At 49.1% G+C, this 17,532-nt stretch overlaps 2 protein-coding genes across 2 annotated transcripts; both read left to right on the plus strand.

The window, feature by feature from the left end:
* The first annotated feature begins 771 nt into the window (after positions 1-771).
* Positions 772-1,487, plus strand: LOC124657266 (quinone-oxidoreductase QR1, chloroplastic-like). The gene is made up of 2 exons (XM_047195846.1): positions 772-1,080; positions 1,170-1,487. The coding sequence occupies exons 1-2, from the start codon at positions 772-774 to the stop codon at positions 1,485-1,487; spliced, it is 627 nt and encodes a 208-aa protein (XP_047051802.1).
* A 7,976-nt stretch (positions 1,488-9,463) lies between these two features.
* Positions 9,464-10,568, plus strand: LOC124652120 (quinone-oxidoreductase QR1, chloroplastic-like). Its single transcript, XM_047191149.1, has 2 exons — positions 9,464-9,772; positions 9,858-10,568. Exons 1-2 carry the CDS (start codon positions 9,464-9,466, stop codon positions 10,566-10,568), a joined length of 1,020 nt encoding a protein of 339 aa, XP_047047105.1.
* Positions 10,569-17,532: the final 6,964 nt, after the last annotated feature.

Raw genomic sequence — 17,532 nt, forward strand, 5'->3', positions numbered from 1 at the left:
TTTTTTTCCAGAATGTTAGAAGTTTTCAGAAAAAATTGCATGTACATCAAGATGTTCTATGCTGGCAAGCAAATATTCGGCGAATATGAAAATTATATGTGGCATGTGTAAAAAATGAAAATCTGCCGTTAATAGTCATGTTGGAGCATCGACATCTGTCTTTTATGCATGTGACACAAAAAAATGTTCTATTTTTCATAAACTTGTGTGCAAGAATGTCTGGATGTAAATGCCACATTTTTTTTGCTCTGATATTTTTTTGACATTTTAACATATGTTTTAAAACGATAGGTTCATGTGGACCCATGAGCCGAACTGTGATAAACATGACTCAGACGACCAGCCAGCGGGATTCATTGACATGTCCTGGGGTGAACTGAAGGAGCGGCAACACGGGCACCGTGGGGATCGACGTCCGTGGCGACGGAGATGGCCAACCACGGAGGAAAAGTCTACGTCCGGCGATTTCGCACGTGCGAATGCGCAGTGGTCGATGGGGGTGAATTTTCTTCAGTCCAGATTCTATGCCGCGCGATCACCCGGACTTGTCACTGCCTCCTGGCGCAAGTGATGGAAACAGCCGTCTTGCGCGACCACGGCACCGCGATGCGATCCAACACCGGCGACCGCCGTGTGGCGAAGAACCCGGCCGCGTATGCTTTCTTCAGGGGCGCGCCGTCGGTTCGACCGGCGCCATGTATATGTACGTCCGCGCGCCCGCAACATTAACAATCATCAGTTCATCACGGCAGATAATTTGTAGTCGGCAACATGCCTTCGCCATCTTCTTCGAGGACGATGAGGGCCGTACAGTACGACAAATATGACGGAGGAGCCGAGGGCCTCAAGCACGTGGAGGTGCCGGTCCCGTCGCCGAAGAAAGGCGAGCTGCTGGTTCGGGTGGAGGCCGCCAGCATCAACCCGCTGGACTGGAGGTTCCAGAAGGGCGTCGGGCGGCCCTTCTTGCCCAGCAAGTTCCCCTTCACCCCGGTCTGCGAGCTCGCCGGTGAGGTCGTCGAGCTGGACGCCGGGGCCACTGGCTTCAGGCCGGGCGACAAGATCATCGCCGTCAACTTCCCGGTAAGAAAACGCACGCACGGGACGACGTGAGGTCGCTTGTTCAGCTGCTCCGGTTTGGTTGTTTACTGATGTTTTTTTGGTGGTCTCAGGGTAGCGGCGGCCTAGCCGAGTACGCCGTGGTGTCGGCGTCGAACGCGGCGCTGAGGCCGCCGGAAGTGTCGGCAGTTGAAGGCGCGTGCATTCCCATCGCGGCGGCCACCGCGCTCATGGCGCTCAGGACGGCCGGGGTCAGCCTCGACGCCGGCGACGGCCCCGCCAAGAACGTGCTGGTCACCGCGGCCTCCGGCGGCGTCGGCACATTCGCCGTGCAGCTGGCCAGCCTAGCGGGCCACCACCACGTCACGGCTACCTGTGGCGCGCGCAACCTGGACCTCGTCCGCGGCCTTGGCAGCTCCCAGCGACGTTGATTGCAACCCAAGCGGCGTCCCTTTGCAGCACCGCCGGAATCGCTTGCAGCTCTCGCGGCGTCCATTTGCAGCTTGTGTGGCGGCCGTTTGCAGCACCGCTGGAATCACCTGCAGCTTCCCGGTGCCGCTTGCTGCACCGCCGGAATCGGTTGCAGCTCACACGGCGTCTATTTGCAGCTCGGGCGGCGACGGTTTGAAGCACCGCTGGAATCGCTTGCAGCTTCCCGGCACCGCTTGCAGCACCACCAGCACAGCTTTGCAGCTACGACGGTAAACCATTGCAGCTAGGACTTCCGCCCGCTGCAGCTCCGGCGAGGAGCTGCACGGCGGCTGTGGCTTGCAGGTCCCACCGCCTGGCTCACTGCTCGGGCTCCGCCGACACGCTGCTCGGATCGCTGCCGCTGCATAGCTGGGAGCTCTGCAGCCCTACTCATCGGAGCTCCGCCGCCTCGCATCACGGTGGCGCCTGGCAGCAGCGGCGCGCCTCGCTGTGGTGGAGGGAGCCCATGCCGACTAGGCGGCGTGGTGATGTCGGGAGATGGAAGAGAAAAAGATGGGGAAGAATGAGTGGACGAGGAGGGCGACGAAGGGATAAGGTCGTGCGGTGGTGGGCCCTCCCACGGCTGTCTCCTGATGATCGATTGGACGTTCCAGGATCCGGAGGTTGCGGAGCGAGCAGCCTCCGACGGATCCAAAGCATTTTCCTTAATTTATATGGAGAAAAATATTTCTAGTCATGTAAAAAAACGTTTCCAGTTTTGGTAAACTTTATTTCCTGTGCAACTAAATTTTGATTTCTACCAAGAATATTTGCTTCAAAGGCAACCGGTGATTGCTTTCCTAATTATTATTTCTGGCATTGGAAATATATCGTTTGAAAGATCAGAGAATTATTTCAATGTATCATCAATTTGCTTCCAAATGAAACAAATATCTGTCAGTATTTATTGAAAACATAGAATGTACTTCAAAAGAAAATATTATTTACTTCCAAAGAAACAAATACATGTTTCTATATCGTTATTTCTTAGTACAAAAAGAATCAAATTTGCATCCATAGTAAATAGTATTTGCCTCTAGCGACATCAGAATTTGCTTCCATATACAACAATGGTTCATAGAGAGGTCACGAATGACGTATGCTTGAACATGGGCACCGATGTGTAGACAAATGTTTTCGAGAAGGAGCATCGACGAGACCATGCAACATCTGCGAGTAGCAAGGAAGGTGTCGACGAAGATCTGAGGGAGCTCATCAACGACCTGCAACTATCTCTTGGTAGAAAAAAAATGGATGCATATATGAGGCAAGTGAGGCGTGGATGCTCGGACCCAAACATATGGTCCCGTCACAACATAAAGGAGACTTAGGAAGCATGGATTGTCGGAAGTAAAACTATGTAGCTATAACAACATGTATCATACTAACTGGAAATATGAAGATGTGTATGTGCCAAACTTTCCCACCATGGCTCGGTGAAACTTGTACGTGCACTTAATGGCAGTGGACTCACTCATGCGAAGGTAGTCGTATTGTGCATCGGCATGTGCTTCACATGCCAACATCCTCATGATGACGACGGTGCATTTCTGGATCAACGAGAAGCCAACCGTGACAACGGCGGCATGCTTCAGCCTGAAGTAGGGTCGAACTCTCTCACGCCATGAAGGATATCCATGAACAAGTCCTTGTTCATCCTATAGCACCGCCAAAAATTGTCGTCATGTGTTGCAGTGTTGGAGAAGTAGTCGTTGTGCCACATAGCACGTCCCTCCAACCTTTGTCTGGGCTTGACTTTCTTCTTGCCGTCCTTTACCCTCCACAGCACGACCTCTTCTTCTTCTCCTCCTCGGCGTCATCAAGCATTTTTTGAAGGTAAGCGATGATCGCCAAGTGCTCGCCAACGTCATCGTTGCAGGCTGTGTCATCATTGTCGCCGCTATCCATGTCTATGAGGCAAAAATAAATAGTTATAAATCCATGGTGGCAATGGGGACAACGAACAACGACTAGCGGCGCTTACCAGACAAACGATCGAACACCTTCTATGTGCGGAGGAGGAGGGAGTGACCGCCACGTCCCCTATGTAGCGGGGATGGGCTCGGGGCCAAACACGCCGGATTAAAAAAAAGGTTTGGGACGCATAGCTGGGAGCCTCGTCAGTCCGCTTGTTTAATTTTTTTGGTTGATTTATGATGTCCATTGCTCGAGGAGGAGCTGCAGCCATGCAGGAGAAGGGTTGGGCTGACAGATTGGATTTGGATGCAAAGCCGCTCTTGGCCTGTAGGCAACGAGCAGCTCATGTTAACCTTCTCGGAGAAGGAGCTCGAGGACATTGTGGCTGACATGAAATCCAACACGGCCCCGGGCCCAGACGGATTCCCTCCAATCTTCTTCAAGCGCATGTGGCCTTGGCTCAAGCTTGGAGTCCTCCACATCCTTAACGACTTTGTGATGGGGCGCATTGACATCTCAAGACTGAATTTCGGGATCCTAGCGCTGATCCCCAAGGTCCCTGGTGCTGACTTGGTGTCCCAGTTCCGACCAATTGCTCTCATCAATGTGGTGTTCAAGATAGTCTCCAAAGCCTATGCTTCCCGCCTTGATCCCGTCGCCAACAAAATCACAATCCCTTTCCAAACGGCCTTCATTCGGGGAAGGAATATTCTGGAAGGCCCGCTCGCCCTTATCGAGATTGTCCATGAGCTGCGCGTCAAAAAGTTAGGAGGGATTTTGCTAAAGCTTGACTTTGAGAAAGCATACGACAGGGTCAACTGGGGCTTCCTAGAGGAAGTGCTCCGCGCCAAAGGCTTCAACCAAGGTTACATTCACAGGATTTTGCAGCTTGTGTCCGGGGGCCAGACTGCGATTTCTATCAATGGAGTGATCGGTCCGTACTTTAGAAACAAACGGGGAGTGCGTCAAGGGGACCCTCTCTCGCCGCTGCTGTTCAACCTCATTGGGGAGGCGCTGTCCGGCATTCTATCTGCTGCTGGCTCGGCGGGCCACATCCACGGAGTAGTCCCTCACTTACTCCCTGGAGGCATCTCTCATCTCCAATACGCGGACGACACCCTCATCCTGATCCAAAACACGGAGGAAGACATTGCCAACCTCAAGTTCCTTCTGATGTGCTTTGAAGACATGTCTGGTATCAAGATTAACTACCACAAAAGTGAAGTCATAGTCATGGGCCAACCTAGAGACGAACAGATCAGGGTTGCCAACAAGTTGAACTGCAAGCTGGGGTCCTTCCCCTTCCTCTACCTTGGTTTGCCCATCTCTGATCGGAAACTGCGCCTCGAACAATGGCTTTATCTTGTTAGGAAGCTGGCTGACCGTATTGAACCCTGGATGAGTAGGTTACTCACCTCGGGTGGGAGACTCATCCTCTCCAATACCTGCCTTGACAACACGCCTATCTTTGCCATGGGCCTGTTTCTTCTCCACGAGGGGATCCACGCCCGCTTCGACTCTCATCGCTCCAAGTTCTTCTGGGAAGGTACAGGGGCAAAGCGCAAGTATCACTTGGTTAACTGGCCCACGGTGTGCCGGCCCAAGGCCATGTGGGGCTTGGGCCTCCTCAGTACGAGGAAAATGAACATTGCGCTGCTCCTCAAATGGGTTTGGAAGCTGTACAACGAGGATGACACCATCTGGTCCAAAATCATCAAGGCCAAGTATCCGGATGCGTCTGATCTCTTCTCAGGCTCTGGCCAAGGTGGTTCCCAGTTCTGGAAGAGTATCCACAAGATCAAACACTATTTCAAGCTCGGAGCCAAGCATGCTGTTGGCGATGGCCGCCGCACTCGCTTCTGGTCGGACTGGTGGATAGGGCGGGAACCCTTGAAAGACTCCTTCCCTTACTTATTCTCTGTCTGCGAGGACACAAACCAATCGGTTGCCTCCGCGTGTGCCCCGGGCGGCCCACACATCAGGTTCCGTCGTTCCTTGGACCGAGAGGGCATGAATCAATGGAACTTGCTCACCTCCCAACTCCAGACTTTTTCAGCCTCTGACGTGCAAGACAAGGTGGTTTGGCACCTGTCCCCTTCGGGTCTCTACTCTGTCCAGTCGATGTACTACAAACTTTCGCAAGGGGCGACAGTTGCATACCACAAGGACGTGTGGGAGGCCAAGGTTCCGCTCAAAATCAAGATCTTTTCTTGGCTGCTCATCCTTGACAGGCTCCCCTCCAGTCTCTTGGTGGCGGGCAGAAACGGCTCTGCTTCGGGGGCGTGTGCACTCTGCGGCGCCCCGGAGGACTCATCCCACATCCTCTTTTCCTGTTCGATGGCAAGATTTTCTTGGAGCGCGCTGCGCAGTGTCTTGGGTTGCAATTGGTGCCCAGCCAACTTTTCCCAGTTCCACGCCATCCTTTCTAGTTTCTCTGGGAGGGCCAGGAGACTTCTCTGGATCCTCTTCCTGGCTCAGTCTTGGGCCCTTTGGACTGTGCGCAATAAGCTTACCATTGAGAAGAAGCTGATAAACAACTCCGCTAACCTGATTTACAAAATTTGTATATTCCTGCAGCTCTGGACCGTCAAGGCAAAACCAGGAGACATGGAGGATCTCAGACAGCTGACAAGCGAGCTGAGGGAGCTCTACGCGTCCGTGAGACCAAGAAGTCAAAGCCCAAGACCGCGGCGTAATCTCTCCAGTCATTCTTAGAGCGGTCTTTATGGGGTGCCGCCCCCGGGGTGTGTGTTTATGTTTTGCACTATTGGCTAAGCTGTATGCCGCAGCCGTTTGTATGCTACCTGGAACCTCGCTGGCTTTATTAATTTAAAGTCGGACCACCTCTGGCCTTTTATCTAAAAAAAAAAGGTACCAGTAGTGACGGAGATGGTCAGCCACGGAGGAAAATTCGGCGTCCGGCGATTTCGCAGGTGCGAATGCGCGCGGTGTAGTGGTTGATCGGCCGGGGTGAATTTTCCTCAGTCCAGATGCTGTGCTGTGGCGTTCGATCACGCGGACTTGTCACTGCCTGACCGCGCTGCGATCCAACGCCGGCGACCGTCGTGCGGCGAGCAGCCTCCGACGGATCCAAAGCATTTTCCTTAATTTATATGGAGAAAAATATTTCTAGTCATGTAAAAAAACGTTTCCAGTTTTGGTAAACTTTATTTCCTGTGCAACTAAATTTTGATTTCTACCAAGAATATTTGCTTCAAAGGCAACCGGTGATTGCTTTCCTAATTATTATTTCTGGCATTGGAAATATATCGTTTGAAAGATCAGAGAATTATTTCAATGTATCATCAATTTGCTTCCAAATGAAACAAATATCTGTCAGTATTTATTGAAAACATAGAATGTACTTCAAAAGAAAATATTATTTACTTCCAAAGAAACAAATACATGTTTCTATATCGTTATTGCTTAGTACAAAAAGAATCAAATTTGCATCCATAGTAAATAGTATTTGCCTCTAGCGACATCAGAATTTGCTTCCATATACAACAATGGTTCATAGAGAGGTCACGAATGACGTATGCTTGAACATGGGCACCGATGTGTAGACAAATGTTTTCGAGAAGGAGCATCGACGAGACCATGCAACATCTGCGAGTAGCAAGGAAGGTGTCGACGAAGATCTGAGGGAGCTCATCAACGACCTGCAACTATCTCTTGGTAGAAAAAAATGGATGCATATATGAGGCAAGTGAGGCGTGGATGCTCGGACCCAAATATATGGGCCTGTCACAACATAAAGGAGACCTAGGAAGCATGGATTGTCGGAATTAAAACTATGTAGCTATAACAACATGTATCATACTTTCCCATAATGGCCCGGCGAAACTTGTACGTACACTTGAACTCACTCATACGAAGGTAGTCGTATTGTGCATCAGCATGTGCTTCATATGCAACCATCCTCATGATGACGGTGGTGCATTTCTGGATCAACGAGAAGCCAACCGTGACAACGGCGGCATGCTTCAGCCTGAAGTAGGGTCGAACTCTCTCACGCCATGAAGGATATCCATGAACAAGTCCCTGCTCATCCTATAGCGTCGCCAAAAATTGTCGGCATGTGTTGCAGTGTTGAAGAAGTAGTCGTTGTGCCACATAGCACGTCCCTCCAACCTTTGTGTGGGCTTTGACTTTCTTCTTGCCGTCCTTTAACCTCCACAACACGACATCTTCTTCTTCTCCTCCTCGGCGTCATCAAGCATTTTTTGAAGGTAAGCGATGATCGTCAAGTGCTCGCCAACGTCATCGTTGCAGGCTGTGTCATCATTGTCGCCGCTATCCATGTCTATGAGGCAAAATAAATAGTTATAAATACATGGTGGCAATGGGACAACGAACAACAACTAGCGGCGCTTACCAGACAAACGATCGAACACCTTCTATGTGCGGAGAAGGAGGGAGTGACCGCCATGTCCCCTATGTAGCCGGAATGGGCTCGGGACCGAACACGCCGGATTAAAAAAAAGGTTTGGGACGCATAGATGGGAGAGGTCAAGCTGGATGAATCCGTTCTGTAGATGAGCCTTCGTCAGTACGCTTGTTTAAATTTTTTTGGTTGAATTAGAGCATCTCCAAAAGGCGCGCAAAAAGCCGGCGCGCTAAACCTCCTTTTCGCCGCGCTGTAAACCGCTGGCGTGCGTGATACCGAATTTTACCCCACCGGATGCTTCATTTTGCAGCGCGCGTTGGTGCGGAGAAAAAGCACCTCCGCCGGAGGCACTATTTTGCAGCGCGCGGCGCGGCGCAAACTGTTAAATTCGGCCGTTCATTTCAAAATTAATCAAACAAATTATGAAAATTTGATCGAAAATACGAATATTTTAAAAGTTCAACGATACAGCGCGACATAGAGGACGAAAATATGAAATTTGACTAATTTTTTAACTACTAGTCCGATTCTCAGTCGAAGTCCGAGGAGTGGGTGCTCGGAGTCGTCTCCGACACCGGCGTCGTCGTCCACTCGAAGGAGGAGGAGGAGGAGGAGGAGGAGGAGAGGATGATGGTGGACGGCCCTGCGCCATTCTTCTTTTCCTCCTCCTTCCTCGCCGCCTTCTCGGCCCTCGCCTCCTTCCTCGCCGCGGACTCGGCACGGCGCTTGTCGCGGCTGGCTTTCTTCTTCGCCTTCGCTGCCGCCTTCTCCTCCTCCTTCTGCGCGTAGAAGGCTTCCGTGGCGGCGACGTCTTCGGGGAAGCGGCGTGCCCACTAGAGGCGCATCGCCTTGTCGCGCTCGGCGATGAGGAGGCGCTGCTCCAGCTCCCGCTGTCGGCGGTGCTACTCGCGCGTGACCACCGGCGGCGGCGGCGCGAGCATCTCCGCCTGCTCCCGCGTGAAGACATCATGAAAGTTGATGGTCCGGCGGGAGCGGCACAGTCGCCAGGCGACGGCGTCGTACGCCCACGCCGCCTCATGCGCCATATCAACCGTGCCGAGGCGGACTGACGAGGCGGACTGGTGGAGATGCTCTTATAATGTCCATTGGTCGAGGAGAAGCTGCAACCATGCAGGAGAAGGGTTGGGCTGACATATTGGATTTGGATGCAAAGCCGCTCTTGGCCTGTAGGTACCAGTAGTGACGGAGATGGTCAGCCACGGAGGAAAATTCGGCGGCCGGCGATTTCGCAGGTGCGAATGCGCGCGGTGTAGTGGTTGATCGGCCGGGGTGAATTTTCCTCTGTCCAGATGCTGTGCTGTGGCGTTCGATCACACGGACTTGTCACTGCCTGACCGCGCTGCGATCCAACGCCGGCGACCGGCGTGCGGCGAGGAGCCCGGCCACGTACGCTTTCTTCAGGGACGCGTCGTCAATCGGGGGTCGCCATGTCAAACAAATCAAGCGACGTACTAGTACACGGCCTTCGATCGATTCGACCGGCGCCATGTACAAGTACGTCCGCGCACCCGCAACATTGACAATCATCACGGCACTTGGACACTTCCATTACCGGAGATAGATAATCTGTAGCCGGCAGCAGCACCTACTCTGTTCCGGCGAGCGGCCATGTCATCACCATCTTCTTCGAGGACGATGAGGACCGTACAGTACGACAAGTACGGCGGAGGAGCCGAGGGCCTCAAGCACGTGGAGGTGCCGGTGCCGTCGCCGAAGAAAGGCGAGCTGCTGGTTCGGGTGGAGGCCGCCAGCATCAACCCGCTGGACTGGAGGTTCCAGAAGGGCGTCGGGCGGCCCTTCCTGCCCAGCAAGTTCCCCTTCACCCCGGTCTGCGAGCTCGCCGGCGAGGTAGCGGAGTTGGGCGCTGGGGTGAGCGGCTTCAGGCCAGGCGACAAGATCATCGCCGTCAACTTCCCGGTAAGAAAACGCAAGTATGCAATGTGAGGTGGCTTGTTCGCCTGCTCCGGTTTGGTTGTTTACTGATGTTGTTTGGCGCTCTCAGGGTAGCGGCGGCCTGGCCGAGTACGCGGTGGTGTCGGCATCGAACGCGGCGCTGAGGCCGCCAGAGGTGTCGGCAGTCGAAGGCGCATGCATTCCTATCGCGGCGGCCACCGCGCTCATGGCGCTCAGGACGGCCGGGGTCGGCCTCAACGCCGGCGACGGCCCCGCCAAGAACGTGCTGGTAACCGCGGCCTCCGGCGGCGTTGGCACCTTCGCCGTGCAGCTGGCCAGCCTCGCGGGCCACCACCACGTCACGGCTACCTGTGGCGCGCGCAACCTGGACCTCGTTCGGGGCCTCGGCGCCGACGAGACGCTGGACTACGGCACGCCGGAGGGAGCGTCGCTGCGTGGGCCGTCCGAACGGAAGCACGATGCGGTGGTGCACTGCGCGGAGGGGTTCCCATGGTCGGCATTCAAGCCAGTTCTGGCTGATAAAGGCGGCGTTGTGGTGGACCTCACCCCGCGCATCGCGTCTGTCGCCGTCGCGGTGCTGCACTGGCTGTGCTTCTCCAAGAAGAGGCTGGTGCCGCTTATCGTATCGCCGAAGAAGCAGGACATGGACGCACTGCTGGGATTGGTGGTGCAGGGGAAGATCCGGGCGGTGGTCGACTCGCGTTACCCGGTAAGCATGGCGCACGAGGGCTGGGCCAAAAGCATGAGCGGCCATGCCACCGGTAAGATCATCGTGGACATGGTAGAAGACGCCGAGTGATAATGATGTACCACGAGTAGTAAGATAGCCAGACTTTGCCCTTTTCTTTTCTGCTGCTGATTTTGTCATTTCTAGCGTGACTGAAATATGGTTATTTGTAAGTAAATCTTATGATTTGAATAATAAGATTTGTGTGAAACATACAGAAGGGTTTCTACGTTCAATGAGAAGTGGCTATTTGTAAGTTGAGATACTTGGCAATTGTTGTGCTCATGTTTAAACTCTTTCATCATATACTTTGCACCCATTAATGAAGAAATACTTAGAGCTTGCTAATTTGGTTTGCATATTTGGTTTCTCTAGAGTCTAGATAACATCTAGTATTGAGTTTTGAACAACAAGGAAGACGGTATGGAGTCTTATAATGTTTACCATATGTCTTTTATGTGAGTTTTGCTGTACCGTTCATCCTTGTGTTTGTTTCAAATAGCCTTGCTAGCCTAAACCTTGTATCGAGAGGGAATACTTCTCATGCATCCAAAATACTTGAGCCAACCACTATGCCATTTGTGTCCACCATGTAAAACAAAAAAGATAACTACTACTACATGCTACACCTGATGTAATATGCTGCTAGTACAACATCAAACGCAACAACAAGGTTTACCCAATACTGGAATCTCAAGATTCACCAATAACGTAGGAGCTCAAGCTACAACTTTTTTTTTATTGTAACTCGAAAGATACTACTAGTCCCAGGGAAACACACACATATATGTATGCACACACCAAACAGACAATTTCATTCACAACACACCATGGATATTTGGTACCAAACTGTCGCTAAGCTGTGAGTTTCCACACTGGTTCCAGCTTGCCTGCCATTTTAGTCCTCCTCTTTGCCCTTGAAGAACAGTTCATGCTTAGTATAGGAGCATGCTCTCTTCTTATCTACATATTCTATAACCAGAACCAGCACAACAGCAAAGATAAGATCTAGTTTATCTATACAAGATGTGCTCTAAATCGCACAAACCACCTCAACTACATTTTTTTCTGCTTCGCTGAGCAACACCACCAAATTACTGCTGTTGGCAAACTACCCAAGTAATTTGCTGTCATGGGAGTCTTAGTTTGGCTCCCAAAAAGAGAGAATTTCAACCTTAAAATGGCAGCACTCACAGTATAAGAATCTCTTTTTGCTAGCTAACAGAAAAGTACACATCAAAATCACAAGATATGCTACCATGACTGAATGCATCAATCAACATAAACAATATATCAAGCATTATACACTACTCCTACTACAAGTTGCAATTGGCAAATAGAGAAGAAACAGTATTGATCCACATCATAAACTGCATGGATTGAGTAGAAATCCTGTGAGCTAGCAGCTTGCTTAACACATTACCAATAGTCCAATACTATCCAACGATTTTCACTATACTAGAGCACCTTCACAAACAGGTACTATGCTTCCTCAAATACACAACTCTGGTGTTTTAATGTACAACACAAATGCACTGCACCAATTATCCATGCAGATCATAAACTGCATGGATTGAGTGGAAATCATGTGAGCTACCGGCTTGCTTAACAATTACCAATGCTATCCATCGCTATATCAGAGAGCACCTTCACAAATAGCACACCACATAATCTGCTTCCTCAGATACAAAACACTGGTGTTTCAATGTACAACACTAAGATCAATTAAGCACCGTGCAGTCGTGCACAGCAGATACACATAAACACATATTGGGAAATGGCAGAAACAGAAAAACATGTCATCCAGCAAATGATATACAAGCAATTGGCAATGACAACAGGGTACTTTCCGCATTTTCAGCACCGACTGGAACCTCCCTGCACCTATAATCAACATACAATGCACAACTAGCTTTGCTTCGCAGAACCAAATATGAACATGCCAGCGTAACCAACTTACTTCTAGTAGTACACCACAAATAATGTAATGGTTGCTGTGATTTTTGGCAAGAGTTTAACGTAGAGCTTCTACTGTAAACAAGGCAGCAATCCGACACCTACAGGTTACCAAGTTCCCTCACCATGTCAAGCATACAGAAAAAAGTGACCTTTGTTGCTGCGAAACAGGTTCAAATACACGTTACAGGCAGTAGCATGAATCTAAAAGCCAACCCAGGAAATTTATCTCTCAGATATCATGATGTTTCAGTGGTTCCTTTCATCACGCATACAAGTAATTCGCGGTCATGGAATCCTGGTTTGGCCAAACCAGAACAATAAAGGGAGAGAATTTCAACTGTAAACTGGTGGCATCCACAGGGCAATGATCTTCTTGCTAGTTGACAGAAAAAATGCACATCAAAATCACATGAATGCTATCATGACTGAATGTATCAATCATTCCATGCTACTACAGGTTGCAATTGGAAAAAAGGAGAAGAAACGTTATTCATCCCGACCATAAACTGCATCTGGATTGAGTAGAAATAATGTGAGCTAGCTGCTTGCTTGACACATCACTAATACTATCAATCGCTTTTCGCTATATTAGAGCACCTTTCGCGTAATCTGCTTGCTCAAATACACGACACTGGTGTTTTAATGTACAACACAAATGAACTGCACACAACTAAGATCGATTAAGCTACTGGTTTGTATATATCCAGCACCGCGCACAGCACATACACATAAACACATACTGGAAAATGGCACAAACAGAAACATGTCCATCTACGAAATGATATACAAGCAACTGGCATTGGCAACAGGGTACTTTGTGCATTTTCAGCGCCGATTGCAACCGCCCTACACCTATAATCAACATACAATGCACAACTAGCTTTGCTTCGTGGAGCCAATATATGACGCTGCCAGCAAAACCAACTTGCTTCTAGTGGGACACTAGAAACAATTTAATGGTTGCTGCTGTCATTAGTTTGGCAAAAAAAAAAAGTATAGATTCTACTGTAACCATGGCAGCACTCCAACATCTACAGGTTACCAAGTTTCCTCACCATTTCACGCATACAGAAAGATTTGACATTTGTTGGTGCCAAAAAGATTCAAATACGTTACAGGCAGTAGCATGAATCAAAATGTCAATCCAGGAAATTTATCTCTCAGATATGATGTTTCAGTGGTCCCTTTCATCATGCATACATGATGTTTCAGGGGACTCTAATGGAGGCCTAACGATGATTAAGCCGCAGCTGCTAAATTAAGCCTAACGCTTACAGGACTCTGATTAAGCCCTGGTGATAAACACGATTCTAATGGAGGCATAATGCAGAGGAACAGAGAACAAAAAATCGACCTTTGGATGTGGCGAGGTCCTGAACGATGGAGGTGTCGAGGTAGCAGCGGTGGTGCTTGGGGGAGACCCTGTGGACGACGTGGATGCCTCCTGCACCCGGTCACTTCAGATCATGCGCCTACCGCAGAGACGCCGGGCGTCGGGGACTTCATCAGCGGCGGAGGATTCCGGTGAGCAGCGGCGTCCCGGGCGGAGACCACTTCCGTTCCCCTCCTCCGAGGAGACGCCCATCCCGTGCGGCGCCGTTGCTCCAGTCGGCGAGTCTTGGGAGGCGCCGGTCGATCTGGTACGAGGGGTTCGCGAGCGGGCGGAACTGGGACGGAGGAAGGTGGGGGCGGAGGATGGGAGGAGGTTCGTGGTAAGGGGGAGACGGGGCGGCGGCGTTTGGGTTTCGGTCAGGAGAATGGGCGTCTCGTTCGGTAGCTTTGTTCAGAGCTAAAAGAAAAATGGGCCACATTTTGGTCTCGGCCCAAAGCAATAATTTTCGGGCCAAATCCTGGGCGGGAAATATTTCGCTACCACTCCTACCGACACGACTTGATTTTGTCCTCTACGCGTCTTTGATCAAATAATTTCTCTCTTGTATTAGCTGTGCGTGTCTACACATTCTACTCCCTCCCATAAAAAAATAAATTAACTCCACTTTGTTTAGATACGAATGTATCTAGATGCGTTTGGTGACTAGATACATCCATATTTAAACAAAGTGAAGTCGATTAATTTGAATTGGAGGGAGTACATAAATTAAGTTGGTAAGAGAAAACCGTGTACCCGTATGCCATATTCATCTCTCTTTTTCTCCCTCTTGAGGGATATGCTATATTTGCATGTGACGGACAACTCAACGACCTAATTTTATGACACGAAGATGCCTTGAAATGGTCAAGGAATCACGACGAAGGCGTCACTAGGTCAGGTCGTCGGAGTTAACATCGAAAGGGCGAATAGGCGCAGGCGACGGGGGGACCGATCTGATCGTCAATTGAGGCATGCGGGTCCGGCAACTGATGTATTAGCAAGGCGCCATCAGTCCATGGAACACGCATGAAATTGGTAATAAAAGACCTTGTCTAGAAGTCCGACGAGATATACAGAAGGAGTGTCGGGAGCGCGGCGAACAAGAGTACAAAAGTTTCGACCTGAGCTTCACTAGATGTAGATAACACGAGGTTGTGGCCGGTGAATCAAGCGATTGATCGCCCAAATGGAATCATGGTATAGATACCATTCTGGTCATGTGAGGGTTTGAACCGAGGCATCTTGGTCCGCCAAAATGGGAGTTTTTGGAGATGGCGGCATGAACCATGACGACACTAGGTTTTTGAAAGCCCCACATTAGGGGACATGAAATCCCTAGCTAGGATTGCATGTACCATTGCTTGTGCAAATGTGAAATATCCAACCCCTTGGAACTCCGGATGAATATCATAGATGTGAGATAGGATTTTGTCGAGTCATTAACTATTCTATTTTGTGGAAGAAAAACTCTAACTTGTTCCTTACGTTCCACGCATGAATATGGGAAAAACCATATCCTTGCATTGACTCCATGAATACAGCGGCACCGTCAAGTCGACTCCGGGGTGATCACGGTTGTAGATGCATGCATTTTAATTACCATATTGGAAACCCTAACCTTAATGCATATTGAAAGTTGGGGTCGGTATCCTTGAAGTGGGAGTTTTCGCTATAAGTGTCGAATCTCCCTACGGGATAGTCATGCATGTTTGTAAAACAAGTATGTGCCACTTTAGAGTTGTGTAATGTTTTTCATGCGTAAAATATTTTTTCATGTTGTTCTTTTCACCATTGTGTTAGTCCCAGACTTCTAGATAATATCGATTATATCCTACTCGTTTGTGATAAATTGCTATCCATCTTCTTAAGTATTGATTTTAACCTTAGTTTTTGTGGCTGGGAGTAGTCTCCATAGTAGAGTGACTGGAGATGTACCAAGGGAGCGGTGATGTTGGTTGGAGGCTGCTCTTTGAGTGCGATGTGGAGAGGCAGGGTGAGTCGGGCATCGTAGTGGACAAGTTCTTACGGCCTCTTAGATAATACAATGAGCTTACGAGTCCACCACCAAGGTACCAGGTTTGTTTCCCTCTGACTTATACTGTTTTGTTCACACTTATGCTCATTTGGTATGGTATATATGTACTGCAGAATTGCGATGGTAAATTTGTGGTACTTCTATGTATGCTTCCAGATCTGCCTACCTACAATGGTTAATGTTGCTAGATAGTAGCTATATCATACTATAAAGTACCAAAAAGATTATCGTGTAATCCTCTTATACCAATTGGTACTATGTGATCTCCTAGCTAGATCGTTTCGTGTTTCGATGTTGAACTCCGCATTGATGCTTGGATTAAACTTATTCCAGGCTAGAACCTATCGCCACCCACAGGTCTAAAATCCCCCCATTTCTCATGCGCTAGAACCGACCCCATGCTCACTACAAATTTGTATTAGCGCATACTTTCCGAGTTGCTACTGCAGGCTACATTGTTCTATATTACTCTAGATTTTCATAATAGTACTCCATGGTTCAAATTTCCCTTGTATACATCCATCCAAAGATATTTTTTTTTGCACCTAGAGAAAGTTGAGCTGGTTTTGCATGTAAGTTCACTTTAGGTGTCGATTGCAAGGGTGCAAATCTATTCGTGAGATGTCGATGAGCTCACCATGACTTGCAATGGCAGCGGTGCTCTTCTTGTACTATGACTCCATGTTTTTAGCTAATGTTTCTGGCTCCTCTCCTTCGTACTCTAGGTTCTATGTGATAGCACGACCATCTAGCTTCATATGGAAATTTGGGATCTTGTGGGTTTGATATGACAATTTGGTATTAATGATGGTAGCTGGGTTTTTGTTTAAATTGTTGCAATACCCTATTTTGCATGTCATTTTCTTAATCACATGATCTGGACTTGTATAAATTTAGGTAGTGGACCTCGTAGATAGCTTAGCAGTCATTTGGTCTTCATTTGATTTTTTCTTCAACCATTGCCTACACTTTGGCTGTTGCTGCATGTACCCGAGCAGTAGCTACTTGTTTGCTTGTCCAATTGTTACTTTGGCATGGTCTAAAGCCTATCCATTTCCTTTGAGACTTCCAAGCCTCCATCCCATCACCAGTGCATGCACAAGTGCCCCTTGTATTGATATTCTTTTTCTTCGTGTATATTAAGCTCTATACCATCAAATCCAGTGAGAGCTCCCCTGATTTGTTAGTCTTAAGCTCCGTTACAAAGTACATGAGTACTGGCGCGACTTATGAAGTTGTTTCTTGATTGTGTACGTTGAGCTATACCACTAGTGCTTTATCTGGTAGTATGAAGTAATTATATGCATATTATAAAGTTGGCTAATGACCTTGAGTTTGCTTGTGAATTTTTTGTTTCCGCCGTGTGTTGTTGTGTTGCTATTATATAATCAGTTGTGTAGTCGGTGCAAGGCGACAACAACACAGGCGCTTGGGCGACCCCAAACTTGGTGCATCTTCGGATTACCTGATATCGACAATGATCAATAATTTTAAATATTAAATACTTCATATATGTTGGATGGAAGGAGACTACAATGACGACACATGAGGTGGCATCCCTATTGTTTTTATGTCGCCTTCCTTTGGTAGCCCTTATCTCATGACATGCGGATTTCATTCCGGTCATCTCACGTGAAACATGATCGTCGACACACGTGACGGTTATAGGC

Source organism: Lolium rigidum, chromosome 5, assembly GCF_022539505.1.
Source record: "Lolium rigidum isolate FL_2022 chromosome 5, APGP_CSIRO_Lrig_0.1, whole genome shotgun sequence".
In the NCBI taxonomy this organism is placed as follows: Eukaryota; Viridiplantae; Streptophyta; class Magnoliopsida; order Poales; family Poaceae; genus Lolium; species Lolium rigidum.

Excerpts from the sequence above, each read along its gene's own strand:
- LOC124652120 (XM_047191149.1), top strand. The coding sequence starts at position 9,464 with ATGTCATCACCATCTTCTTCGAGGACGATGAGGACCGTACAGTACGAC. Across the intron at positions 9,773-9,857 it reads TCATCGCCGTCAACTTCCCG|GGTAGCGGCGGCCTGGCCGA; the intron begins GTAAGAAAACGC and ends TGGCGCTCTCAG.
- LOC124657266 (XM_047195846.1), top strand. The coding sequence starts at position 772 with ATGCCTTCGCCATCTTCTTCGAGGACGATGAGGGCCGTACAGTACGAC. Across the intron at positions 1,081-1,169 it reads TCATCGCCGTCAACTTCCCG|GGTAGCGGCGGCCTAGCCGA; the intron begins GTAAGAAAACGC and ends TGGTGGTCTCAG.